Source organism: Emydura macquarii, unplaced genomic scaffold, assembly GCF_026122565.2.
Source record: "Emydura macquarii macquarii isolate MOO-44397 ecotype Brisbane River unplaced genomic scaffold, CSIRO-AGI_Emac_v2 contig_2246, whole genome shotgun sequence".
NCBI lineage: Eukaryota > Metazoa > Chordata > Testudines > Chelidae > Emydura > Emydura macquarii.
The window spans coordinates 3860463-3888032 of record NW_027132383.1 but is presented as its reverse complement, the minus strand read 5'-3'; the positions used below and the strand labels follow the sequence as shown (position 1 = coordinate 3888032).

The window sequence follows — 27570 nt, the reverse complement described above, 5'->3', positions numbered from 1 at the left end:
AAGAAGCAGACTGGGAACATAACCACAAAGAAATGTGATTTGCTATACATACTCACCAGATGTGCCCTCCCCAGCATCTCAGTCAGTATCACTGTCCTGTGTCCAGCTAGGCTGCTCTGCGGTAACAAACAGGTCCTGGTTCTCAGAGAAAATGGATACCCCGCTCTTCTGCCCTATGTTCTCCTCATCCTCCTCATCCACAGAGGAGTTCTCATTCATCTTGGACTGGGATTCTTTGGAAGTATCAATGCTGCGTGGTGGCACAGTGGTGGGATCACCACCGAGAATCGCATGCAACGCCTCATAAAAGCGGCATGTCTTCGGTGGCGAACCAAAACAACTGTTCACCTCCCTAGTTTTCTGATATGCCTGCCTCAGTTCTTTGATTTTAATGCAGCACTGCTGCATGTCCCCGTTGTGGCCCTTGTCCACCAGAACATGCAATATCTTCTCAAACATATCTAAATTTCTTTTGCTGGCTCGGAGCTGAACCAGAATGGATTCTTCGCCCCAGAGGCTGATGAGATCCAAGACCTCAAGTTGACTCCGTGCTGAAGCATGTTTGGGGCATGCAGTTGCCATGAGCAGTTCAGCTACAAAGCTCTCTCCACACTGACCAAACAGGAAATGGAAATTCAAAATTTATCGGGGCTTCAGGGAAGGGGCTGTATCCTGTGCACATAGCTGTGATGCAGCAGAGTGTGACTGTCCAGAGTGGTCACAACAGAGCATTATGGGATACCTCCCAGAGGCCAATGACGTCAATTTACATTGTGCTCTGCCTATACTGACGCTCATTCACCCCATAGAATTCTACTTCAGCGCTACGCCACTTGTGGAGGTGATTTTATTAAGTTGAATTTTACCACAATTTAGAACTGACATGCCAGTGGAGACGCATACTTTATGTGGTTGACATAAGCTGCATTACGTCAACCTAAATTGTCGGTATAGACCAGTCCTGAGTGATGGAAACAAATGCTTACATACAAAACAAAATCATAAAATGTGAACTAGCGCCTATGCTTATTAATAATTACCTTTCCTATCTCGTAGAGGGGATTCTCATCCCAAAGTTCAGACTTTTGCAGTGCTTTCTAGCCCCAAAGAGTTAGGACTCAGTCTTTCATGAAGCACCCTTGCTAATCAAGTTAGCTCCTCAGTGAATGGAGCCAAAGTGTCTTCCTCCACCCTGTGATACATTGAATAAGTCTCTTGAGTTTATTTGCAGACACCATGATCCTTTGCTGTCACATTGTTTCTTTTCACTTCCAAATGGTTTCAATGTTTATAGTTTCTTTGATGGTTTTCCATTGACATTTCTGGGTTGGTGCAAAGTAGATAACTGAGCAATACATTAAATAATCCACTAACCAGAGAGGGAGACAACTCCTTCCCACTTGACTGGGCCATCACCGAGACATATTATTCCCTCATGACTCACTTTCATTCCAAGATCATAAGGATACAATTTTCAATATATTTACATTATTCCTTAAATATTATCTGTACACATTTCATAGTGAGTATGAGTATCAATAAATTATAAGCTTTCAGTATAGACCTCACATTCTACCGTTTATGGATAAATACCATGAAAGCAGTATATTAGGTGTAATGAGTTTGTCAGGTCTGAGACAGGAGTTGCTTGTAAAGAACAGCGAACCTTTTGCCAGTGTTGTCAGTTGTTGGCTGCATGTGTGTTCTCCCAGTGTGTATGCTGTCCCAGCTCTGTGCAGATATCAGGGACACCAAACCATGATTGGATTGTCCAATAAGACCACAGATCCATTTCAGTTTAAAGGCACCAGGCCAGGTTTATTGTCAGCCGAGCATGGTAAAAAGTGCCCTATGCATACTACAAGTACAGTTAATAAACTATGCCCATGACAATGGACCAGCTCAGTAAACAGCGGGACTTTCTATTCCTCACTCAGCCAGACAAAGACACTCCTTTTGAGACCCTCCTTTATACACTGATACAAACAAATTGCGTATTGCCCCTCTGATGTATATAGTCTCCACCCTCTGATGTGGTAAGATACCACTTTTATCTTGTACCGGATGGTTCAGCCAAAACATCTCTATCCATCATATTGTTCTGAGGGGGCAATAGCCCTCGTTATCTTTGGGGTATTGGGATGTTCTGGTACCTTTCTGAAATGTGCTTGCGTGAGTGTTCTGTACCTAGCATTTTTTAGAAGGTGTGTTTGCCAGTTTCTGTGAACTTACAGTCAGGCTCATAACCTGACTCCTGCTAACTTTGCTTTCTAATGGCAGGGTTTGACTGTTACTTTAGCTCAGGGCTCAGATCTGGCCTGTTATACCAGGCCTCATGTCTCAGGCTCTCACTTTCTACTATAGCCAATTGGCACACAAATCATCTGTGTGTTACACTACCATTATGATCATATAATCTGGCCTAATGCATTACACAGGTCAAAGACTCTCACCCAGTAATTTCTATATAAGAACATAATAATGGTCATACTGGATCGAACCAATAATCCATCTAGTCCAGTGTCCTGTCTTCTGACAGTGGCTGGTGCCAGATGCTTCAGAAGGAATGAACAGAACGGCAATTATTAAGTGATTCATCCCCTGTTGTCCAGTCCCAGTTTATGGCAATCAGAGGATTAGGTACACCCAGAGAATAGGGTTATGTCCCTAACTATCTTGGCTAATAATCATTGATGGACCTTTCTCCATGAAATTATCTAATTCTTTTTTTAATCCAATTGTACTTTTGACCTTCACAGTATCCCCTGGCAACGAGTTGGACAGGTTGACTGTGCTTTATGAAGCTTATGTCAAGTACTTTTTTAGAACTAATATATTTTTAAAAAAGATATCCAATATTTATTTGCAGACTTAAGATGATCAAGAACCCACCACATCCTTAGGTAATTTGGGCCAATGGCTATTTATCCTCAGTATTACAAATTAAAAATAGCTGCAGTTTAACACTCTCTCTAATTACTAATGGAATAGTTAGTGTTTCACTAAGAAACTCCCAGGCTGTACTAAATTTGTCATACCTGGAGCAGGCCTCTGCCTAAGCTAAGATATACTAACTCTGGAATCTGGGGAAAGCTTTGTAATTCCACAACTTTGCCCCTATTTGCAATTCTATAAGGTGGATATAAAGTTGGCTAGATTATCGGGCTCTGTTATACTTGTAAAAGAAAAGACCTCAGGATCTTATTCAGGGGATAAGGCAATACACTGCATTTACTGTAAACACAAGAATCTTAAAAACTATAGCTTTCACACACCCATTCACGCCCAAAAGTTCTGCAAGCTGGTATAATATAGTTACCAGTCCTATGTGTTACTCAAATCAGCCCAGTGGTCAGCTAGTCTGAGCATGTGGGGGGAGCTGGGCCTCTGTTGGTCACAATCTGATGCTCCTTGATGATGATGATGATTGATTGCAGAACAAACCCAAAGTTCTCATGTTTTCACCGTCTTTTATGATAGTTAGCCCCATACAATCTTATGAGTCTTGCTGCATCATGCAGCCTCCGGATTCTGTATGGTAGTTAATCACCAGTCAATTGCAAGCATGACCGAGATTTCACACTTTGTTCCATTCTCAGAATGGATTCTGTCATGCTTTAGGGGTTTATCTGTACTCTTTGGCCCTCAGAGTCCGGATGATAGCTGCAGCTGGAGTCTTCACTCCCCTCTTTCTTGTCCAAATGGTTTGGGCTGATGCCATTCTCCTTATCTATTTTCACCCTATACACACATTCCTCACTCATATCCAAAAAGCAATGTTTTTAGGTTCAATAGTACAAGGTTCAGAAAAACTGCAAAATGGAGAAAACTAACAAAATGAAATCCATTTATGTCAAGCAATAAAGAAATTAATCAGTAAACAATATTATATTCTAAGCAATAACCATTATTATATCAATCTTAAAAATATAAAGGAAAGATCTATCTGCATTTAGAATGGAAGAATCCCATGCACTGCTATGAACTAAGGACCAACTGGGTAGACAGCAATTCTGCAGAAAATGACTTGGGGGTTACAGTGGACAAGAAGCTGGATATGAGCCAACAGTGTGTCCTTCTTGCCAAGAAGGCTAATGGGGTATTGGGCTGCATTAGTAGGAGCATTGCCAGCAGATCAAGAGAAGTGATTATTCCCCTTTATTCAGCATTGGTGAGGCCACATTTGGAGTACTGTGTCCAGTTTTGGGCCTCTCTCTACAGGAAGGATGTAGACAAATTAGAGAGAGTCCAGTGGAGGACAACCAAAATGATTAGGGGGCTGGAGCACATGACTATAGTAGAAAATGAGAGCCTGGGGCCTAGTATAACAGGCCTAGATGCAAGAGCTGAGGCCTGAACCAAAGTCTGACTTTGGGAAACAGCAGCTGCTTGCCTGCTTACAGGTTCACTGACTGATGCAGGAACTTGGCAGAACCACAGCATTATTAATGCATTGGCATTCCTAAAAAGCAGTAACAGAATAACACAGTATTGTTAAGAGCAGTAGTAATCCTAACTCCCTAGATACATAGTGATTGCAGAAACATAATCCTGGGAGACAGTCCAAGTACTCCTTGAACAGCAGTACAATACAGAGAGGCAGTACAAGCTCTCCCCAAGATGTAGTAGTGCATAAACATAATCATGAAGGATAGTACAGAGCCACCTGATCTTAAAGTAGGAGACAGGAGGATGGATGAAGCTGTTATGCTTGACTTGGAGGCAAGGTACAATAACCAATATCAAAGAGGTATTGTGTAATCTGTTTACATCAGGGTATAAGAAGGGAATCCTAGCAGGAGTATCTTTGTCCGGCTGAGGGGATAATGGAAAGTCCCGTTGTTAACTGGGCGGGTCCATTGTGATTAGCATACATGTCCTACTGTACCTGTAGCTGCTATGGGGTGCTAGCACCGTGCTTCACTTGCAATAAATCTGGCCGAATACTTTCACCGCTTATCTGAGTCTGTGGTAATTTATGGGTCATGCTTAACATGGTCTATCGATTCAGCTAACTGCAGAAGCTGAGACAGCGTCCAGAGGGGAATTCACACCAGCACGCATGTCCTGACTCACTGACAATAATGACTTATGAGAAGAGGCTGAGGAAACTGGGCTGTTTAGTTTGCAGAAGAGAAGAGTGAGGAGGGATTTGATAGCGATCTTCATCTACCCAAAGGGGGGTTCCAGGGAGGATAAAACTAGGATGTTCTCAGTGGTGGTAGATGGGAGAACAAGGAGCAATGGTCTCAAGTTGAAGTGGGGGAGGTCTAGATTGGATATTAGGAAAAACTTTTCCCCTAGGAGGCTGGTGAAGCACTGGAATAGGTTATGTAGGGAGGTGGTGGAATCTCCATCCTTAGAAGTTTTTAAGGCCCATTTGACAAAGCCCTGGCCGGGATGATTTAGTTTGGGTTGGTCCTACTTTCCATAGGAGTTTGGAGTAGATGACCTCCTGAGATCCCTTCCAACCCTAATATTCTATAAATTACTAAGTGATGGCCCTCTCATTATTATAACTCACCGTGCTGCCATTGGAGAACATCAGAACATAAGAATGGCCCTACTGGGTCAGACCAATGCTCCATCTATCTCAGTATCTTGTCTTCCGACAGTGGCCAATGCCAGATACCAGGGAATAACCAGAATAAGCCGTCATCAAGTGATTCATCCCATTGCCCATTCCCAGCTTCTGGCAAACTGCAATCCCTGCCTATCTGGCTAATAGCCATTGATGAATTTATCTAGTTCTTTTTTGAACCCAGTTATAATCTTGGCCTTCACAATATCCTCTGGCAAGGATCTCCACAGGTTGACTTTGCGTTGTTTGAAGAAATATTTCCTTTTCTTCATTTTAAACTTGCTGCCTATTAATTTAATTTGGTGACTCCTAGTTCTGGTGTTAGGAAAAGGAGTAAATAACACTTCCTTATTTATTTTCTCCACACCAGTCATGATTTTATAGACTTCTATCATATTCTCCCTTAGTTGTCTCTTTTCCAAGCTGAAAAGTCTGAGTCTTATTAATCTCTCCTTACATGGAAGCTTTTCCATACCTCTAATAATTTTTGTTGGCCTTTTCTATATTTTTTCCAATTCTGATGCATCTTTTTTGACATGGGGCAACTAGATCTGTACACAGTATTCAAGATGTGGGCATGCCTTGGATATATAAAGAGGTAATATGATATTTTCTGTTTTATTCTCTATCTCTTTCCTAATGTTTCCTAAAATTTTTTGACTGCTGCTGCTGATTGAGTGGATGTTTTCAGAGAACTATCCACAATGACTCCAAGATCTTTCTTGAGTGGTAACAGCTAATTTAGACCCCATCATTTTATCTGTATAGTTGGGATTATTTTTTCCAATGTACTTTACTTTGCATTTATCAACAGTCAATTTCATCTGCCATTTTGTTGCCCAGTCACCCAGTTTTGTAAAATCCCTTTGTAACTCTTAGCAGTCTGCTTTGTACTTAACTATCTTGAGTAGTTTTGTATCATCTGCAAATTTTGCCACTTCACTGTTTACCTCTTTTTCTTTTTGAAAACATGCTTTTTACCCATGGTAAATTTTTCAGGTCCTGCGACATGATTACTATCAATATTTAAAAAAGAAATAATATTAAACCTAAGTCTTAAGGACATTTTCACTCAAGCTGATATGGTAAATAGTACAGAGCACTTTTACCCATTAAAACAGTACTGTTTATTCATATTGAGTGCCAGCAACATGTTGATCATCCAAGATGCAGCCTAACTAATAATAAGGCACTTAAATTTTCGGCTTCCAGTCCCATGTTAATCACAAACTGGAGGAAATTGGTATTTTTTTGTTTTTGTTTTTTGAAGTGTCAGCCTGGGTCCATGATTAATTACTGTATTTCCTTCTACCTCCAGGATAATAAAGAGCAAAACAATTATCCCAGGGAGTCTAGCAGAGTGAAAGGAAATAGGATTCCATTTGAATAATCTCCCTGGTCTGATTGGAATTTTATGGAGTCATAAATTAGAGCTGAAAAAGATGTGTTTTGTCATTTGCATGCACAAATCATTGTTTTGAGTCACAATGGTGGATGTCCTATCTGTTTCCAATCTTTGACCGCTGTTGTACGTCGACCAGTTGTTCACAATGATTACCAGATCTTTTTTCTGAGTGGCTAGTTACTTTTAAACTTGGTAAGGTATATGAGAAATTTAAATTATTATTTCCACTGTGCATTACCTTGCATTTGTGAACACTGAGTTCTGGTCTGCCATTCTACTGTCTCATATCCACATTGGATTGCAGTCTCTCTCCATTCATTCTCTATGCACCATACAGAACTGAACCAGAAGGAAAGGGCTGTGCTAACATTGCAGTGTGCTTTCCGTCGCATCCTGGCATGTAGAGAGAGGGAGAAGCGCCTGAGGGAGCAGAGAGAATACACAGAATTAATGGAGCGCCTCCAGCAAGAGGTAAGAAATAAGTTTAATTGGAAATGCAGAGAGGGAATTTAAAAGATTTAAAAGTTTCTGCTTTGCTAAAGTGCGTGAGGTAGAAGCAATGGGTCTCTCCTCTCCCGAAGGCATAATGTATAACACAACCGCTCCCACTCCATAAATACATAGGCCAACTGTAGAGGTAAGGACAGATCAAAATGCATCAGAACCTCTGAATTTAGCAATGCATATTTAGCCTTCTTAAATGCAACATTCCAGGCTTCAATGCATTTCCAGACCTTGTTCTGGCCAAGGAGTTCATATAGTGGTTTTAGTAGTGTTGCTATCTGTGGAATAAACTTTCCATAGTAGTTCAATAGCCCTAAAAAAGAGCAAAGTTGGCTTACGTTTTGAGGAGATGGAGCTGCCACAATAGTCTTGACTTTTGCAGGAGCCTTATGAAGGCCAGTAGCATCCATGATATGTCCCAAATAATCAACAGCGGGCTGGAAGAATTCACATTTGTCTTTGCGGACTCGTAAGCCATACTCTTCCAGTCTTTGTACGGCAGTCTCCAAGTTCTTAAAGTGATCCTCCTCATTCTTGCCAGTGACCAGGATGTCATCAAGATAGCACTGGACTCCTGGCAAGCCACTCCAGATCTGGTCCATAGCCCTCTGGAACAAAGCTGGAGCAGATGTTATTCCAAAGGGCAAGCGACAGTATGGGCACAGCCCTTTATGTGTCACAATAGTCAACACCACTTGGGGCTTCTCATCGATGTGCATGTGTAAATACGCTTGACTCAGCTCAATCTTGCTGAACTTTTGTCCACCAGCCAAGCCAGCGAAGAGGTCGTCGATGTAGGGATGAGGGTATTGCTCTGCACACACCACCAGGTTATCAGTGACCTTAAAATCCCCACAAATCCGAATGGAGCCATCTTTCTTCAATACTGTAACGATTGGGGCTGCCCATTGGCTGTGGGTAACTTGTACTAGTACTCCATTTTTGACCAGGCACTCCAGGTCCGCTTCAGCTTTTGACCTGATGGCATAAGGCACAGTTCTGGCTTTCAGATATTTTGGTTGGCTGTCAGGCTTAATGTTCAGTTTCACAGTGATTCCCTTCATACTTCCCAGGTCCTCTCCCAAAACAGCAGCATGTTTCTTAAATACAGCTATCAGACCTGTTTCTTCTTTAGCCATCCTGTGCACTTCTGCCCAGTGCAGCTGGATCTTCCTAAGCCATGACCTTCCCATTAAGGCTGGGTAATTGCCTTCCACCACAAACAGTGGCAATTTAGCAGTCTGTCCATTGAGCACCACCTTAACATCAGTAGTGCCCAACATGGGCTCAGCTTCTCCAGTGTACATCTTCAGAACAGTTTTTGTTGCCTTAAGCGGGAGATGTGTTAGCTTCTCCTTATACACTGTGTCTGAGACCAGCGAAACTGCTGCACCGAGGTCCAGTTCCATACGTACAGGTTTATCTTTCAACAGTGGGGTTACCCGCTATTCATGTGAACCAACTGCCATGGACACTCCATCCCTGAGTCTGCTCTACCGCGTGCAGATTTTCCTGTTTTGTCTGCCAGACAGTAGGCTTCTTTTTCTCCGGTTTGCCTGTTCTGTTTGACTCTTTTTTCTTTTGTTTGCAGGCATGCTCAGTGTGTCTCTTTTTGCCACATTGTCAACACACTAGGTTTTTACACTAGCATTCTGATGCTTGATGACCCGGCGTTCCACAGCGGTAGCATTCCTGGCTCCCCACTGTCTTAGAATCATAGAATCATAGAATATTAGAGTCGGAAGGGACCTCAGGAGGTCATCTAGTCCAACCCCTGCTCAAAGCAGGACTAACTTCAGCTATATCAGGGTTGTCAAGCCTCAGCTTAAAAACCTCTAAAGATGGAGATTCCACCACCTCTCTAGGTAGCCCATTCCAGTGCTTCATAGAATCATAGAATCATAGAATATTAGAGTTGGAAGGGACCTCAGGAGGTCATCTAGTCCAACCCCCTGCTCAAAGCAGGACTAACCTCAGCTATATCATCCCAACCAGGGCTTTGTCAAGCCTCAGCTTAAAAACCTCTAAGGATGGAGATTCCACCACCTCCCTAGGTAACCCATTCCAATGCTTCACCACCCTCCTAGTGAAAAACTTTTTCCTAATGTCCAACCTAGACCTCCCACCCTGCAACTTGAGACCGTTGCTCCTTGTTCTGTCATCTGCCACCACCGAGAACAGCCTAGCCCCATCCTCCCTGGAACCCCCTTTCAGGTAGTTAAAGGCCGCTATCAAATCCCCCTCACTCTTCTCTTTTGCAGACTAAACAAGCCCAGTTCCCTCAGCCTCTCCTCATAAGTCCTGTGCTCCAGCCCCCTAATCATTTTGGTTGCCCTCCGCTGCACTCTCTCCAAATTGTCCACATCTTTTTTGTAGTGGGGGGCCCAAAACTGGACACAGTATTCTAAATGCGGCCTCACCAATGCCGAATAGAGGGGAATAATCACTTCCCGTGACCTGCTGGCAATGCCCCTCCTAATGCAGCCCAATATGCCATTAGCCTTCTTGACAACCAGGGCACACTGCTGTCTCATATCCAGCTTTTTATCCACCGTTACCCCCAGGTCCTTTTCTGCAGAGCTGCTGCCCAGCTCGTCAGTCCCCAGTCTATAGCTGTGCATGGGATTCTTCCTTCCTAAGTGGAGGACTCTGCACTTGTCCTTGTTGAACCTCATTAGATTTCTTTTGGCCCAATCCTCCAGTTTGTTTAGGACCTCAGGAGGTCATCTAGTCCAACCCCCTGCTCAAAGCAGGACTAACCTCAGCTATATCATCCCAACCAGGGCTTTGTCAAGCCTCAGCTTAAAAACCTCTAAGGATGGAGATTCCACCACCTCCCTAGGTAACCCATTCCAATGCTTCACCACCCTCCTAGTGAAAAACTTTTTCCTAATGTCCAACCTAGACCTCCCGCCCTGCAACTTGAGACCGTTGCTCCTTGTTCTGTCATCTGCCACCACTGAGAACAGCCTAGCTCCATCCTCCCTGGAACACCCTTTCAGGTAGTTAAAGGCCGCTATCAAATCCCCCCTCATTCTTCTCTTTTGCAGACTAAACAAGCCCAGTTCCCTCAGCCTCTCCTCATAAGTCTTGTGCTCCAGCCCCCTAATCATTTTTGTTGCCCTCCGCTGGACTCTCTTAAACTTGTCCACATCCTTTTTGTAGTGGGGGGCCCAAAACTGGACACAATACTCTAAATGCGGCCTCACCAATGCCGAATAGAGGGGAATAATCACTTCCCGTGACCTTGTGAGTAGGTAATGTTGGCCAAAGCTAGGAGGCTTTGAGCGGCATGCCAATGCTGGGGAACATAAAGCGCTGTGCCAAATTTTTTGCCGTAGATTGAGAGGAGGAAGGGGTGAGAGAAAGACAGGGAAGGAGGGCGAGAGAAAGAGACAGGAAAAGTGGGTAATTGGTAAAATCTGGAGCTGTCATAGTTGTCAATTTCACTGCTCAGCTAGAGTGAAAGACAAGTTTTCTGGGCACTGGGCTTTGAGACAGGGAGGGAGGCTGCCACCTGGGCAAGTTGCAGGTGGCTGCCGGCTGGCTGCCAGCCTGGGAGGTGGGCAATTGCCACCCAATCTGAGGTGGGGCAGAGGAGGCTTTCATGCTGGCTAGGACCTAGGGATATGGGCAGGCGGCTGCTGCCCGTCTTCAAGCCAGGGCGCTGGAGGCTGTTCCTCGGCTCAGAGCTGGGGCGCGGGTGGCTGCCATCCAGCCGCAAGCCCAGCTCACGAGACACAGGAGGCTGCCACTGGGCTCCCACCTGGGAGCTGGGACCCGGGGGGAAGCAGAGGGCTGCTACCCACCTCCCCCAAAAGCTGATGGCTACCGCCCACCTCCCAGCTGGGAGCTGTGACTGGGCGGGAAGTGGACTGCTGCCGTCCGGCTTCCCAGAAGTTGGCAGCTGCCACCCACTTCTCCTTCACTCTGTTTTTCCCCGGATACCCCCTGCCTGTGTCTCATGTACTCCCAGGGGTACGCATACCACAGGTTGAGAAACTATGCTCTAGAGTCTCATCAAAAGGCCCCAGGGGCCCCGTAAGTGTAGCCATTGCTGCTCCTCTTTTTCTTTTCTTTCTCTTGTCTTTTACTGTCTTTTATTCATGTGCGTTGGGGTCATTCGCACACAATTGCTGGTGATTTCCATTCACTAGCGCTGCTTCTGTTTCTTCCCCATTCCCAGACTGTCTGTTTCACTTCGGTCAGAACAAAGCAGAGCCTGTTTTAGTTTCAGTTTGAATTGTGAGTGTAAACAGCCTAGCCCCCAAAACAGCAAAAAGGATTTTTTTCTTACCTTGACTTTTACTTCTTTGCCAGTGCAGTACAGGTTGATCCCGTCCTCCATCACCGCTTTTGTTATGTTAAATCCTTGGAAAGTACTTGTGTTCAGAGAGAAATCATCATGGAACACAGAGATGCAAACCCATGAAAAGTCTTGAACTACACTAAAATGAGCCAGGACTGGCTGAGCTATCCCCTAATAGTTTAACTCTATTGCTATGGCAACAAGCTGAGCTCTAGTGCTAGGGCAGCCTGAGGAATTAGGCAAGACACAAAATACACAACAGGTGCCTCCTGGGCCTTAGGAGCTAGAATCATTGCATTCACATGGGCTGGGGGAGGGGGCGCTAGCCCCCTTCAGCAGTGGGTAATGATTTTTCAAATGCTCAGTGGAGTTGCATTGATAACATCTCTTCGGACTTTCCTCCTTCAAGGGTGATTAATGGTGGAGTTTTCTAGAAGAGGAAGGACTCTTGGGGGATGATTGCCTACCCTCCCATCCACCCTCCTTCTTTACAGGGGTAAAATGGAATCCCCCTTTAAAATTGGGTTTATGCTCCACCTTCTGAGGCTTGTGGCCTGTAGACATCTGTGCTTGTTCAAAGGCACCTGTCACTGCAGCCATTTCTATTACAGATTTCAAATCTTTATCCCACAGGCTATTCTGTACATTGTCTGTACACATGCTTAAAAACTTTTCTTGTGCTATGAGGTCAAATAATTCATCATATATTTCCACACCTTTTCCTTTCACCCATTTCTTTAACAAATCACACAGTTTATAAGCATATTCACTATGAATCATGCCTGTATCCCTCTTAAGATTTCTAAATTTCATTCTGTACACTTCAGGAGTAATCTGAAATCTTTGCAAGACAGCCCTCTTAAATGCAGCATACCTTAAAGCCTCCTTAATTGGCATTTCATTAAAAACAGACAAAGCTTTACCAGACAGTTTTGCAATGAGGGTGGGGATTTGCTGCTCCTCAGGAAACTTGTCCACCTCACAGAGCTTTTCAAAAGTAGTGAAGTACTCCTCAATGCAGTCTGTCTCTTTGTAAGCAGGACACAGCTTATCAAAGCTTGGCGTTTTAGGTGGTGAGGAAGATGTTGGGGTACCTGGGTTCCTCCCATGTTTCTCCATCTCCAGTTGGTGTTTTCTCTCACGCTCCTTGTCCTCCAAGACTCACTGGTGGGCTCCATGAGCTTCCATGGCCTTCTCCTCAGCTTCTTTGACTCTCTCTGTGGCTTCTTTGGCTGCAGTAAAAGTTGCTTCTTGCTGTTTTTGATCTAAGGCACGTCTGTGAGTAGCTTCCTCAGTTTCCCTGGCATGCCAGTAAGCAATCTTCTCAGCTTCCCTGGCTGCAGTCACTTCTTGCTGCTTCAGTTCTAAGGCCCGCCGGTGTACAGCTTCCTCAGTTTCCCTGGCTCCAGCTGCTTCTTTAAGCTTCATTTCTGCCTGCCACCTTTGGAACCCATGGTCCCTCTCTTTCTCCTGTGATTCCAGCCTTGCAAGTTCCAATTTTGCAGCTGTCTTACTGGTAGGCATTTTTATATTTTCCTGTGCTTATTTCCCTCACCTGAAATAAACAAACAGAAAACAACAAAACTTTGACCTCCTGCTGACTGTTCTTAGCCATTGCACTTAAGGCTCACTTAAAATCACAAATATCAGTGCTCAAAGTGCGAACTTCATTCAAAGTAACAAGCTGTACATATACCCTGTGCTCACTGTGACGTTCCGCCCTCTGCATTCTGGACTGGTATATCACTGTTTCACCCCAATCCCTCACTCCTGAAGCACGTCTCACTCTGCTTTGCTGTGTGAACCTCCACTCCTGGGTAGCTGATGCACAGCCACCAGAAGCAAGTTGCACCCCTGACTCGGTGAGTGAGTGCCTATAGCCAGACGCTCATGGGATTATGCAATGGGATCCAGCTAATATCCCCAGTCCCAGATGCAACCCTAGGAAGTGCCATTTTACAACATTCAGTGCTGCTCACTGGACACTGCAAGCTCATAACCAGTTGTCAATTTATCAAAGAAATTGATATGCACCTTCCTTGTTATTTCAAATGAGTCTCCACACACCTTAAACCACATGCACTGTTTTAGATAAAACAAACAAACAAATTTATTCAGTACAGAAGGATTTTAAGTGATTATAAGTCAAAGGAAAGCAGGTCAGATTTGATCAAAAGTAAATAAAAGGTAAATTGCATCCTAAACTAAGTTTAACACTTTCAGCAACCTTACAATCTTAGATGATTCTCACCTCAGGCTGGCTGGTCCACCTTCAGCCAGGCCCTTCTCCTGTGGTCAACGCTTCAGTTGCTTGATGTTGTTCATAGATGGGAATGGAAGAGAGAGCTAACAGCCAAAATGTCCCCCTTTGTACCATCTCCTTCCCCTTCCCTTTCAGGGTCACGTGATAACAGTATTTGTACGTCATTTTCCCCGTGTCCTGAGGCACTGTGGTTCTTTGTGGATTCTCTTGGTGACATCTGGGCTGGTCCTTTGTTCTTGGAATGCTGAGCTGAGTTGTTTTATACAAGTCTTAGTGAGGTGTGAATGGTCCTCCAGCTCTGTAGAGTTTTGCCTAGATCAGCCTTAAGCCATAAGACACATATTTGGGAAGATTACATAGTGAAGCCTCATAACCACACACATGACATTGCAACAAACATACTACTATAACAATAATATTCAGTATGCCATGAGCATTCCAAAAACATCTTACATAACATACCTTGCATTAAACAATACAGTTACACTATAAAGGTGAACATGAATGATACACAATCACACCATATATATGTGCATGGGGGTGCAGTGCGTTGCAGCAGGGAAAGTGGGTGGGGTGAAAGGAAGAAGCAATGGGGAAGATGGTAGTTGGATGGAGGAGTGGGAAAGAGAAGAGGTGGGGTAGTTGGATGGGATAAGGTGGGGAAAGAGAACAGGATGGGGCAATGGGGCAGGTGGTAGTGAGATGGGGCAGAGGACAGTGGAGAGGAAAGGGAATAGGGTGGGGAGGGGATGCAGCAGGAGGAAGAGAAGGAAATGACTGAGTGTGCCACTGCCAGGGGGAGCACTGCCTCCTGTCTTCTGGGTGTCCATGTCAGAGGCATCTTGAGATATGTGCCCCCTGCCCCTCCTCCCCCGCTAGCCACAGCTACATGTTCAAATGAAAGGTACTATATCAATTTTAATTGCATTGCTCTCAGATAACAAATACTAAACCTTATTTTTTTGATAGATGTACAGATAGTGTATATATTAGTGGATGTGGTCCACATAGCACATAGAGAGCTGCATATGCAGTGCACAGTGGTAAATAGGTTGAGAACCACTGGATTAGATGGACAGATGGGACCATTATAATCATCTAGACTGATCTGCACAACACAGGAGATAGAATTTCACTCAGTGATTCATACATTGAGCCTAATAAGTTGTGTACTTCTTCACATAATGCATAGTCAACCTGTGGAACTCACTGCTAGAAGATGTTGTGAAGCCAAAACTACAGCGGGGTTCAAAAAAGAACTAGATAAGTTCATGAAGGATACATCCATCAATGGCTATTAGCCAAGATGGTCAGGGATGCAACGCTATCCTCTGGTTGTCCCTAGTCTCTGATTGACAGAAGTTGGGAGTGAATAACAGGGGATGGATCACTCAATGATTGCCCGTTCTGTTTATTCCTTCTGAAGCACCAGGCAACAGCCACTGTTGGAAGACAGGATACTATGCTAGATGGACCTTTGGTCTGACCCAGCATGGCTGTTCTTATGTTTTTATATAACTTGTGGTTGAACTGGAGCATCTTTTAGAAAGACACCCAATCTAGATTTAAAGATTTCAAGTGATAGACAGTCCACCATATCCTTTGGTAATCTATTCCAGTGCTTAATTATTCTGTTAAAAATCTGTGCCTTATTTTCCATTTAAATTTGTCTAGTTTCAACTTCTAGACTTTGGATTTTATGTCTTTATCTGCTTGATTAAAGCTCTCTCCGATATCAGAAATTTTCTCCCTGTATCATGCTGTTTGTGAAAACTGTAATTGTCTCAGTGTTACTTTGTGAATCCCTGTCTGTTTGTTGTATCATTCAGGTGTCTCCTATTGTCTTACAGTATTCTTATCAGCAAGTTAAGGAAGTGTGGGTTGGATGAATGGACTATAAAATGGATAGAGAACTGGCTAGAGCATAGGGCTGAACAAATAGTGATCAATGGCTCCATGTCTAGCTGGCAGCCGGTCACAAGCGGAGTGCCCCAGGGGTCAGTCCTGGGGCCGGTTTTGTTCAACATCTTCATCAATGACCTGGAGGATGGGGTAGATTGCACCCTCAGCAAGTTTGCAGATGACACTAAGCTGGGGGGAGTGGTAGATATGCTGGAAGATAGGGATAGGATACAGAAGGACCTAAACAAACTGGAGGATTGGGCCAAAAGAAATCTGATGAGGTTCAACAAGGACAAGTGCAGAGTCCTGCACTTAGGATGGAAGAATCCCATGCACAGCTACAGACTGTGGACCGACGAGCTAGGCAGCAGTTGTGCAGAAAAGGACCTAGGGGTTACAGTGGATAAGCAGCTGGATATGAGTCAGCAGTGTGCCCTGGTTGCCAAGAAGGCTAATGGTATATTGGGCTGCATTAGTAGGAGCATTGTCAGCAGATCACGGGAAGTGATCATTCCCCTCTATTCGGCATTGGTGAGGCCGCATTTGGAGTATTGTGTCCAGTTTTGGGCCCCCCCACTACAACAAGGATGTGGACAAGTTAGAGAGAGTCCAGCGGAGGGCAGCAAAAATGATTAGGGGGCTCGAGCACCAAACTTATGAGGAGAGGCTGAAGAAACTAGGCTTGTTCAATCTGCAGAAGAGAAGAGAAGAATGAGGGGGGATTTGATAGCAGCCTTTAACTACCTAAAAGGGGGTTCCAGGGAGGATGGAGCTAGGCTGTTCTCAGTGGTGGCAGATGACAGGACAAGGAGCAATGGTCTCAAGTTGCAGAGGGGGAGGTCTAGGTTGGAAATTAGGAAAAAGTTTTTCACTAGGAGGGTGATGAAGCGCTGGAATGGGTTGCCTAAGGAAGTGGTGGAATCTCCATCTTTTGAGGTTTTTAAACTGCAGCTTGACAAAACCCTCGCTGGGATTATTTAGCTGAGGTTGGTCCTGCTCTGAGCAGGGGGTTGGACTAGATGACCTCCTGAGGTCCCTTCCAACTCTATTGTTCTATGATTGTGCACCTAGATTGTAAATTCTTACAGGCAGGCACTGTGTCTTTGTTATGTTATGTTTGTGTACATAGCCTAGCACAACAGGGCCCTGATTGCTTCCAGGTGCTGCTGCATTATAAGTAATAACAATGGAGCAGCCACCTTCAGCCCACCTCACTTTCCTTATGGGTGCTTGGAGCCTTTGTCTTCTGGTGCACATGGTTGAGAGTACCTTTAGTTTTGAGCTGTCATGACTGTTTCATTGCAGGCCTTCATTGCGATGGTGAAGAAAGAGCAAAAAGAAGCTGAACGGGAGAGACAGAAAGAGGAAGAAGAAAGGAAGAAGCAGCAAGAAAAACAACAAATGAAGAAACGGATGCTGGAGGCAGCATTTGATGGGGATGTGGAAGAGATGAATGCTGTGCTAAAGGAAGTTAGTACATGGTAGGGGGAGAGATTCCATAGGAATTGGAATACACATTGGAAAGGGCGGGACCTCATATCTTTTTCTGTGAGCTCTGTTCATGTCCAAATTCATTTATTAGGATAGTCCATTGCTGAAGGCTGTAGAAATAGTTCCTTCTGAAACACACTTTGTGTAAGAGGCCCTGGTTCCTCCCCTCAGAGCCTTGTTCATTAGGTAACAAAGGATAAAACATAAATGAAGCAGGGAGCTAGTAAGGTGTGTGTCATGCATCTGGGTTGCTTTATGCTGTGTTTGTCTCTTCTTGCCTTTAATCTTTTTCTGTACATTGCCTACTTTGATTATGAGCTCTTTGGTGTAGGGAGTATGGTTTTTGTGTGTCTGGAATATAGGCATAGATAAACTGTACCAAAAATCTCTCTTTGCTAATCTTTCAACTAATAAACAATTCCTATGACTACGCAGAGCAGAAGGCATTCTTTTCCCATTCTCCATGTTAATCCTGTCCATTTGTCTGTCTCTATCAAGGTGTCCGATTTGGATATTAAGAATGGTGTGGGTAGCGATGAAAAAGGGAAGGCCATACGTCTCCATAATCACATCGACATGGTGGAATGCACTGATGCCAGTGGGAACACCCCCCTCTCGGAGGCAGCAGGAGGAGGCCACCCCAATGCTATCAAGCTGCTGATAGAAAATGGTGCCAATCCCAACTGCAAGGTACGAAATAGTGATGGTGGAAGGAATAGGATGGCAACAAGGCCACAACTGAAATGGAAATTGCCTGAGATTGAATAGAACAAGGCTCACAGCAACCTATATAAACAAGGTTATGAAAGCTAGCTTGGCCAACTAATGTGGGGGCTCAGCCAATGTGGTATGTGGCTAATTGCCCTTCAGCACTCAACTCATTGTGCCTTACTTGCTATAGTGGGGATAAGAGGGCAAGGTTTAATCCTTAGCAGGTAATTAACCCCCAGAACAATAATTGGGGGTCCAGAATTGATATCCATGTGGGAGAGATCTCCAAGGGGCTAAATAGTTAAAAGGAGGAGCTGTGTTAAATCATCTACTAGCAGAATCCCCAGCATAGTAATTCAGGGGGTTCTTCGTATGACTTTCCACATGGATTGTATTCTTTGTGCACATGTACATGAGATTGGATTATTTTGGCCTGCAGAGTCCATTGGGGCCATGCCTATGCTCAGGATGTCCTTGCTTCCCCCCACAACCAAGACCATCAAGTGTGGAGGGTGCTCAACTGTTCCTCAGTTCTTTCTTACCACTAATGGCAGTGAGACGGAATCTGCAGTGTTCATCTGCTTCTCTGCTCACTGTGCTAGCATTAGTGTTAAAGTTCTTAGGACTTGGCCACACAGTGAGATAATGCATGGCAAGCTAGTGTCCTGTAGATTCACACCCTGGTTTCCCATACGTTAATTTGCCATGTAAATCAGCCCTTATTATTGTTAATTAGTTAATTGTTAGTCAGTAAGTGTCTTAGTCATCTCAGGCTCAACAGTCAAAGAGCAGCCAAAGCTCCCTCTGCCAGCTTGGTGCCAACAGTTAAATATGTATCAGGGGTACCCTCTAACCCTATGGATTGTCTTTCCTCCAGCAACAACCATGATACCCATCACTTCAGTAACCTGCTCATTGGTATCCAGTACATATGTACAGTACCTGTCAGTACCTAGAACATATATGGTACCAAGGGATTTAGTTGTAGGCGAGGTACTGGAATCATCATTGCTAGATAGGTTGATGGTGAGGCTGGCTGGACCACCAGTTACCAAGACCTCTGTACTGCAGATTAGAAGTGTCAGTGGTATCAACTTCATCCCTACTAGAGTACTTGAAAGTTTAGCCCTACCTTCAAAGCAGGGGTACTACTTTTCATTTTCATTGTCAATGCATAGTAGGGGCTCATCTCCCACTTGTTTTCCCTCCCTCCCTTCTATAGGGATCACTGGGAGAATCTGTGTGGGATTGGTCTCGTGGTAGGAAAAGGCGTGAATCTCATAGAGAACAGGCCCCATGATAGTCTCCTGTATGTCTATCAGTGCAGTATCCATATGCCTATCAACCTTGGTGGACACCATGGGACATGCAATCCCATACCTTGAAGCCAGTGTCTACTGCCTCCCTCCAGGACTAGATCCCTTTCTCCCAAGAGACAGAATAGACTTTCCCAGACAGGTCAACTACTGTAGCCTCAGATGCTAGAGACAGGAGGAGGAGAGCAATGAAGATCGGGCAGGTGAGGGAGAACAACTAATCCAGTCTGCAATTTCCCTATCCTCTACATCTTCTTCAGACAACAATTTTACGGGACTCTAAGATCTTATGAAGTACATGACAGAGGCTCTTGACATTCCACTGGAGGCATTACAAGAGAAATCACATAGCAGCATGTTATGGTAAACAGCAGGGTCCCCCAGGGATCTGTACTGGGATCAGTGCTATTCAATGTACTCATAAACGATCTGGGAAAGGGGGTAAACAGGGAGGTTACAAAGTTTTCAGATGATACAAAATTACTCAAGATAGTTAAGTTCAAAGCTGACTGCAAAGAGTTATAAAGGGATCTTATAAAACTAGGTGACTGGACAACCAAATGGCAGATGAAGTTCAGTGTTGATCTATGCAAAATAATGCACATGGGAAAACAGCATCCCAACTATAGATACAAAATGATGGGCTCTAAATTAGCTGCTACCTCTCAAGAAAGAGATCTTGGAGTCATTGTGGATAGTTCTCTGAAAACATCTGCTCCATATTTAGCAGCAATCAAAAGAGTGAAAAGAATGTTAGGTATCGTTAGGAAAGGAATGGATAAGAAGACAGAAAATATCATGCCACTATATGAATCCATGGTATGCCCACACCTTGAATGCTGTGTGCAGTTCTGGTTGTCCCATCTCAAAAAAGATATATTAGAATTGGAATAAGTACAGAGAAGGGCAATAAAAAGATTAACATCATGGAACAGCTTCTATATGAAAAGAGATTAAAAAGACTAGAACTGTTCAGTTTAGAAAATAGATTATTACAAGGGGAAATGATAGAGGTGTATAAATTTATGAATAGTCTGGATGAAGTGTTATTTACCCCTTCATATAACACCTGATTAAATAAATAGGCAGCAAGTTTAAAACATACACAAGGAAGTACTGCTTCACACAACGCAGAGTCAACTAGTGGAACTCATTGGCAGGGGATATTGTGAAGGCCAAGAGGTTGAGATAAGACAAGATCCTGGAAGATAGGTCCATCGATGGCTATTAGCCATGATGGTCAGGGTTTCAATCCTGTCCTCTGGGTGTCCCTAAACTTCTGACTGCCAGAAGTTGGGACGGGACAATAGGACGGATCACTCTATAATTGCCTTGTTCTGTTCATTGCCTCTGAAGAATCTGGCACCAGTCTCTGTTGAAAGACAGGATACTGGTCTATATGGACCCCAGATCTGACCCAGCATGGCCTTTCTTATGTATGTTCTTATGACATTCTGCACTATTCCATGCCTGATAGGCTTGCTGTGCTTTTAACAGGGGCTGTTAGATTCTGCAAAAGACCTGTGACAGACTCCAGCATTGATTCCAAGTGTGCAAACAAAAGGTTCCAAGTCCCTTCCAAGGGATTTGAGTACTTTTAGTCTCACCCAGTATCAGGATTTCTTCTTGTAGCAGCTGTCCATGAGAAGTCCAAACAGCAAATCAACAGCCAGGGAGAAAGACTCTAAAAAGCTGGACCTGTTTGGAAGTAAAGACTATACATCAGCCAGCCTCCAGATATGAGCAGATAATTATCCAGTGCTACTCACAAAACATAGTTATTTGCACTTCAACAAGTTGTCTCAATTTATGGGCAGGTTTCCTCCTGAACATAAGGAAGATTTAAAAGTTTATAATGAATGAGTGGCAGTTGATAGCCTCCACTTCCCAACAAGCAGGACTAGATGTGTCAGATACAGAGACATCCGCTGTAGCCACTTCTGTGGCGAAGGGGAGATTGTCCTAGCTCCAAGTATTGAGGCTACCTAGTGAGATCCAAGTGACAATGAAGGACTTTCTCTTTGAAGGCAATGAACTTCTTAATTCAAAGACTGATGAGGTCTGACACTCATTAAAGGCCTCCAGGGCTACCTTGTGTTCCCTGGGCCTGTATTCCCCAGCCACAAGATGGAAGCAAGCAAGACCTCAGTACTCTTTCAGGTGATGTCCCTCTCTCCAGTACTAGTATCAGCCTATAGGTTCCAATGATAAAGACAGTTCACCTCTTTTTTTGCTCCTGCACAGTCTGTGTTTTCTGCCAAGCAGCAGGTTTGATGCCAGTGTCAAGAGCCTGATAGAACTTCTTGAGGACCTCTTCCCATCCACTACACCTTTGGCAACTGTGTCTTTTACTTTCAGGAAATCTGGACTCATCACCTTAGATCATTGAGTCCTAGAAATTGTCAACAACGGATATTCTATCCAGTTCCATTCCCTTCGTTCTCTCTATCCCATTCCTTTTCAGGGACCCTTCTCCTAAGGTACTGTAAAATCAAGATAACTCATCTACAATTCATAGATTCAAAGGGTATATCTACACTGCATATCTGAGACCCAAGGTCTACAGGCTTATGGGGTTAGCACTTTGGTGTTAAAAATAGCTGTGTAGACATTGCAGTCTGGTTCTGAAGTTTAGGGAGGGGAGTGGACTATTTTTAGAGCCCTGGTGTGAGTTCCAAGTCTGTAGATCTGGTATCTGAGACTTGTTGCTATGGGTTGCTGTTTGTTGTAGACATATCCATTGACTCTCAAAGTGTAGAAAAGAGTTTTTGTTTTAACAGTATGTTGTGAGAAGTATTGCTGGAGAAGAATGGGGAAGTAAAGTAGAGAGTAAAAAGGAACTGAAATTGGATAGAATATCTCTTGTTGACAATTTCCAGTCACAGTCAGACAGTTTAAGGCCAGAAGAGCCCATTAGATCATTTAGTCTGACCTTGTAAGGTAGTGTATTCACCACCTGTAGTGCCCCCATGTTGTCAGGGTGCAATTCTGCAAGGGATCCATGACTCTTTTGCTTCCCACAGGCCGCCTGCCTCTCATCAGGTCTTCCATGATTCTGACCGCTCCCTCCCTCCCCCCCCCCCCCAGCTAAGTCACATAAAGTTTAGTCCCCTCCTGGGATAACAAGAAGGTTCATCTGAAAGTTCACAAAAGTCCCAAAACAAAAGAACCCTTTGGCCCCCCTCCTCAGCTATTCCTTCGCCCATCCTTTGGGGTCAGTCTTCAGCCCCCCCCAGGGCTCAATATTCCTTATTCCCTTCCTCTGGGGCTGGTTGGGGAGCACAGGCCTAACCCCTACTCTGGGTTGCAGCACAGGGACCTGTATTAAGCAACTAGGTCTACTTCTTCAGGCATGCTGCTGTTTTCTTGGTCCGCTTCCTACCTCTAACCCCCCTTGTGCTGCTTCCCAGCAGACTGTGCTTAACACAGTCTTTGATTCTCAGGTCTCTGGCTTCTTCTTAGATCATCCCAGCTTCTCCTTTCTCTGTTGAACTAACCAGTCTTCTGTCCCTCATGTGCTCCACTGAAGTGTGTTTACCTGATCCTACCCAGGGCTTCCACCATGGAAGCCTAACCTGTTCCCAGTGGATCTTTCTACCTGGCTTCCTGTCTGTTTAAGCCCCATCTTTGGGCTGTCCCCCTCAGGAACCTGACCAGGTCTCTGTGGGTTTCACTCTGCAGGAGAATTGTCTCCCCTGCAGTCTCCCCTTACTGAGTTCCCTAAGCTTCCTTATAAGGGCCACATACCTACTGATCCTTATGTATCTCCACCTGCTGTGGCCAGGAGGCAGTCAGACAGTTACAGGTGCACTAATTCACTCTTAATTCTTTGTCTAGCAGGTGATAGGAGCCCCATCACAGACCTCCATGTAGTATGTCACAGGCCATTCAATTTCGCCCAGTTATTTCTGTATTGGGCCCAGTAACTTGTGTTTGACTAATGTGTACCTTGTACAACTTGGAGCAGCAGAGGAAGTGCCCTTAGAGTTCAGGGACAGGTGTTTTTATTTGCACTTTTTTTTGATGCCAAAGAAAAAAGGGGGTCAGCATTCACAGTAGGGCAAGGACAAAACTGCAACAGGGCTTGGGCAAGGCTAGGGCAGGAAATGGATCAGGAGCAGGCGGGGAGTTGATAGAGTCTGATACACTGCAAGTCAGTAGGATGGTTCTTGGCCAGGTAGTGCTGTTGCACAGACTGATCTGCAGCTGTGTTGGGGTAGGGAAAATACCTAGGCCTGGGGAGAGGAGGTCATCTGATCCAGGCTCCACTCAGTGATAGGTTGCTGTTGCATGCCTGAAAACTTGAGTCACTGTAGGGTTTGTGGGATGGGTAAGGCTAGGTCTGCACTACAGACCTTATATAGATATAAATATGTTGCACAGGAGTGTGAAAAATCCACACCCCTGAGTGCCATAGTTCTACTAATCTAACTCCCTCTTCCCCCGTGTAGACAGCACTATGTCAATGGGAGAGCTTCTCCTGTTGATGTAGCTACTGCCTCTTGGGGGGATGGATTAACTACACAGATGGGAGAAGCTCTCCTGTCGGCATAGTAACGTCTTCACTAAAGCGCTACAGCAGTGCAGCTGTACCCGCTGTGGTGCTGTACATGAAGACAAGCCCTATGTTAATGCAGTTGGATTGTTGCTGCATGCTTGAGCAGTTACTCATTGTAGTTCTGGTGGAGGGACAGCTGAACAAGCAGATCTGGTTTGACTGCAGGTTTGCTTCACACTACACACATCTGTGATTGTCTGATCAGAGGAAGATTACCAGACCAACTTGATTCAAGGAACCTTAAAACATTTTTTGCCACATTGGGCCTCAAAAGTCAACAGAGATTATCTACACTTACTCTGACTAATTGCATAGAGTTATAGGAGCTGTGTTAAATTCCAGGTCAGTGAGAGCTTGCTTTCCACAGGATAGATTCTAAACTATAGTGAAACTCATCAACCAACTTCAAACTCATCCAGAGACATCAGTAAAAATATGACTCAGACTTCTGGGACACATGGCCTCATGCACCTATGTGATGCACTTTTCCAGATTTCATATATGCTCCATGCAAGGATGGTATAATTAATATATTTCCCCAGCAAGCCAGTGCATGGGTATTATGATCATGGTCCCACAAGACCCTCTTCAGATGTGCAACAAAGTACCCTTCTCTAAACCTCTGTCTACCAAGACTCTAGTGACGGACACCTCTACTTAGGGATCTAGACCACCTTGAAGCCCAAGATAAGTGGGAAGCTTGTCTTTAGATAAACATATTGGAATGCAGTGTCTTCTGCCTGGCATGCAAAGCATTCCTGTCTTTATTATAGGGATGCACATCTAGGATTGGACAGAACATACCATGGCTATGCATTATGTCATCAAATAGAGTTATCTTCAATCTGTCAGGAGGCCTTTTGGCTCTGAACCTGGTATATTTGTCACTAGATCACATGCTGGCCATGAATTTTCCATTTATTAAGCAGACAATCTCAGACAATCTCGAGTGGTCATCAAGGACCCAGTGTTGCAGAGCATCTATTGCAAGTTGTGATACCCATCTATAAAACTATTTACCAAAGACCAGAATAAGAACTACCAAATGTTCTGCTTTGGGGTGGTGCTCCAGACCAAATCCAGTCAGATGCCTCTCTCATTCCCTGGACTCTGAGATTGATATATATCTTCCCCCCCTGATACTCCTGTCCTGATGAAACAGAGCCAGGATGCAGGATTGATTATCATGATAGCTCCTCCTTGGACCAAGCAGTATTGGTATTTGGATCAGGGAAGGGCAACCCCTCAAGGCTACCACACGGGCCACAATTTGAGATCCAGGATGACCACTTTTACTGGATAGCCAAGGACCTCCAGACACAGGAAGACATCCAGCAGTTGTTACTCCCATGGAGGATTCGACAGGGTCTGCTACACCTAACCCACTTGGTGCGCTAGGCAGGACACCTGGAATGGAGGAAACTCTACAAAAGATTCTTTTGGCCCATCATATACTGAGAAGTCTGGGACTATTGTGCCTCCAGTCCAGAATGCCAGAGACCCAGACGAAAGGGCTCCCCGATACCATTTCCCCTGGTTGGAGTACCTTTTGAGCATATTGGCCTGGAGAAAAGAGATTGGGTTACCATTATATTCTTGTGGTTGTAGACTACATGACCAAGTATCCCAAGATCATCCCTCTATGAAAGGCCACGACCCCCACCATTGCCACCGAGCTCCTGAAGATCTTTGCCAGGGTTGGAATATCTTGGGAGATATTTACCAACTACAGGATTAACATGTCATCAAAATTAATGGCAGAACTGTGTTGCCTGTTAAACTGACATCCTGAGGGCCTAGATGTTTATCACCCCCAGACAGATGGGCTTGTAGAGAGGTTCATGGAGGATGACCCACAGCACTGGAATTAACTATTGCCTGTCCTGCTCTTCACTGTGCGATAGATTCTCCCAAGCATCCATTGGTTTCTTTCCATTTGAATTCCTCTACAGGAGGCAGCTTAGGGGAATCCTAGACTTCCTGAGAGAGACTAGGGATGAGCCAGGAACTAGGGTTATGGGGTCAGTCCACTACATATTGCAATTGCGAGAGTGGCTCCAGGCTCTAGGGATGATTGCCCAAGAGAATCTGCTGCGTGCACAGCAAGCACAAGATCTCCAATACAACCAGAGGACAAAGCTATGGATCTTTGAGCCTGGGGACAGGGTCCTACTTTTATTGCCATTCTCCAAATCCAAGTTACTTGCCAAGTGGCAATGCCCCTTAGAGATGATGTGGTGGGTAGGGATCCATAGATTACAAGATCCAGTTACCAGGATGGCAGAGAGAGGTACGGACCTACCACATGAACCTACTGAAAGCCTGGAAGGCCTGCTGATTGCTCCTTGTCCACCAGAACTTGAGTTGGGGCTGCTGGCCGACGGTACCTCTTTTTTGGGGCCCATTGCAATTGGACAAGAGCTCACCTCTGAACAGTGGGAACAGGTACAGCGGCTAATATAGGCCTTCTCCGCCATTTTGTCAACCTGTCTGGGACAGATGCATGTGATTAGCCATCATATCACCACCATCCTGGATCAGAAGGTACAAAACAACCACTGACCACTCCCTAAGAGGATGTGGGGAGCTGTCCAAAAAGATCTAGAAATTATGCTGGCCTTAGGGATAGTAGAGGAATCTTGGAGTGAGTAGCAGAGTCCAGTAATCCTGGTCCCAAAGCCCAATTGGGCCATGAGATTTTGTGTTGACTTCAGGAAAATTAACGCTATCTCAAGATTTGTTCCCTTCCCAATGCCTCTGGTAGATGAGCTCCTCGAGTGGCTGGGTAGTGCTGAGTTCATCTCAATGTTAGATCTAACTAAGGGATATTGGCAGATACCCCTGGCTCTAGCCTCCTATGAGAAGGTGGCCTTCCCGACTCTGTTAAGGCTCATACCAATTTGTCATGATGCCATGTGGACTGCACAGGGCCACAGCCACCTTCCAGCAGCTGATGAGTCAAATATTACAGCCAGAAAACTAGTACATGGTTGTATACTTTGATGATTTTGTTGTCTACAGTTCCAGCTGGGAAGAACACTTCCAGCACCTTACCAACATGCTACAAGCCCTAGGAGAGAAAAGAGTGACAGAGCATCATGCGGTGGAGCAACCTGCTAGCAGCTCAGGAATGGATAGGAATGATAACTGGACACAAGTTCAAACCTCAGATGCAGTGTGAGACCCTATTATGGGTGGACTGCATCCACTCTTGACACAGATCTGAGCAGTCTGTCTCTTGCACTTTGGTAACACTTGAATAGCTTGTTATGCTAATAAAGTCTCATTGAAATGAATATGGGATCTGGAATGAATGAAGAGGCAGGAAGGAGGATGAATGAAATTCGATGTAATGAGGGAGGGGATAGAGGAAGAAGGGAATGTGTGAGGGTGGCAAAGGCTGTGCTTGTAGATGTGAAATGAGCTTGGGCAGTCATTTCTTCCCCACACAGGAAAAAAAACCCAAAGGGAACATTGGTTGCTATCTCTTCTGCATAGGGGCCTTTGCTGACACCACCCAAAAAGGGGAC

The 27570-nt window shown here is 44.7% G+C and overlaps 1 protein-coding gene across 1 annotated transcript in view; it reads left to right on the top strand.

Annotated features, from left to right (window-relative positions):
• IQANK1 (IQ motif and ankyrin repeat containing 1) overlaps positions 1-27570 on the top strand; it is a 108853-nt gene that overhangs the window by 20252 nt on the left and 61031 nt on the right. Inside the window, exons 3-5 of the mRNA XM_067560060.1 lie at positions 7324-7457; positions 17270-17434; positions 17954-18145. Coding sequence (XP_067416161.1) covers positions 7324-7457; positions 17270-17434; positions 17954-18145 — 491 coding nt within the window. The remainder of the gene's footprint in view (positions 1-7323; positions 7458-17269; positions 17435-17953; positions 18146-27570) is intronic.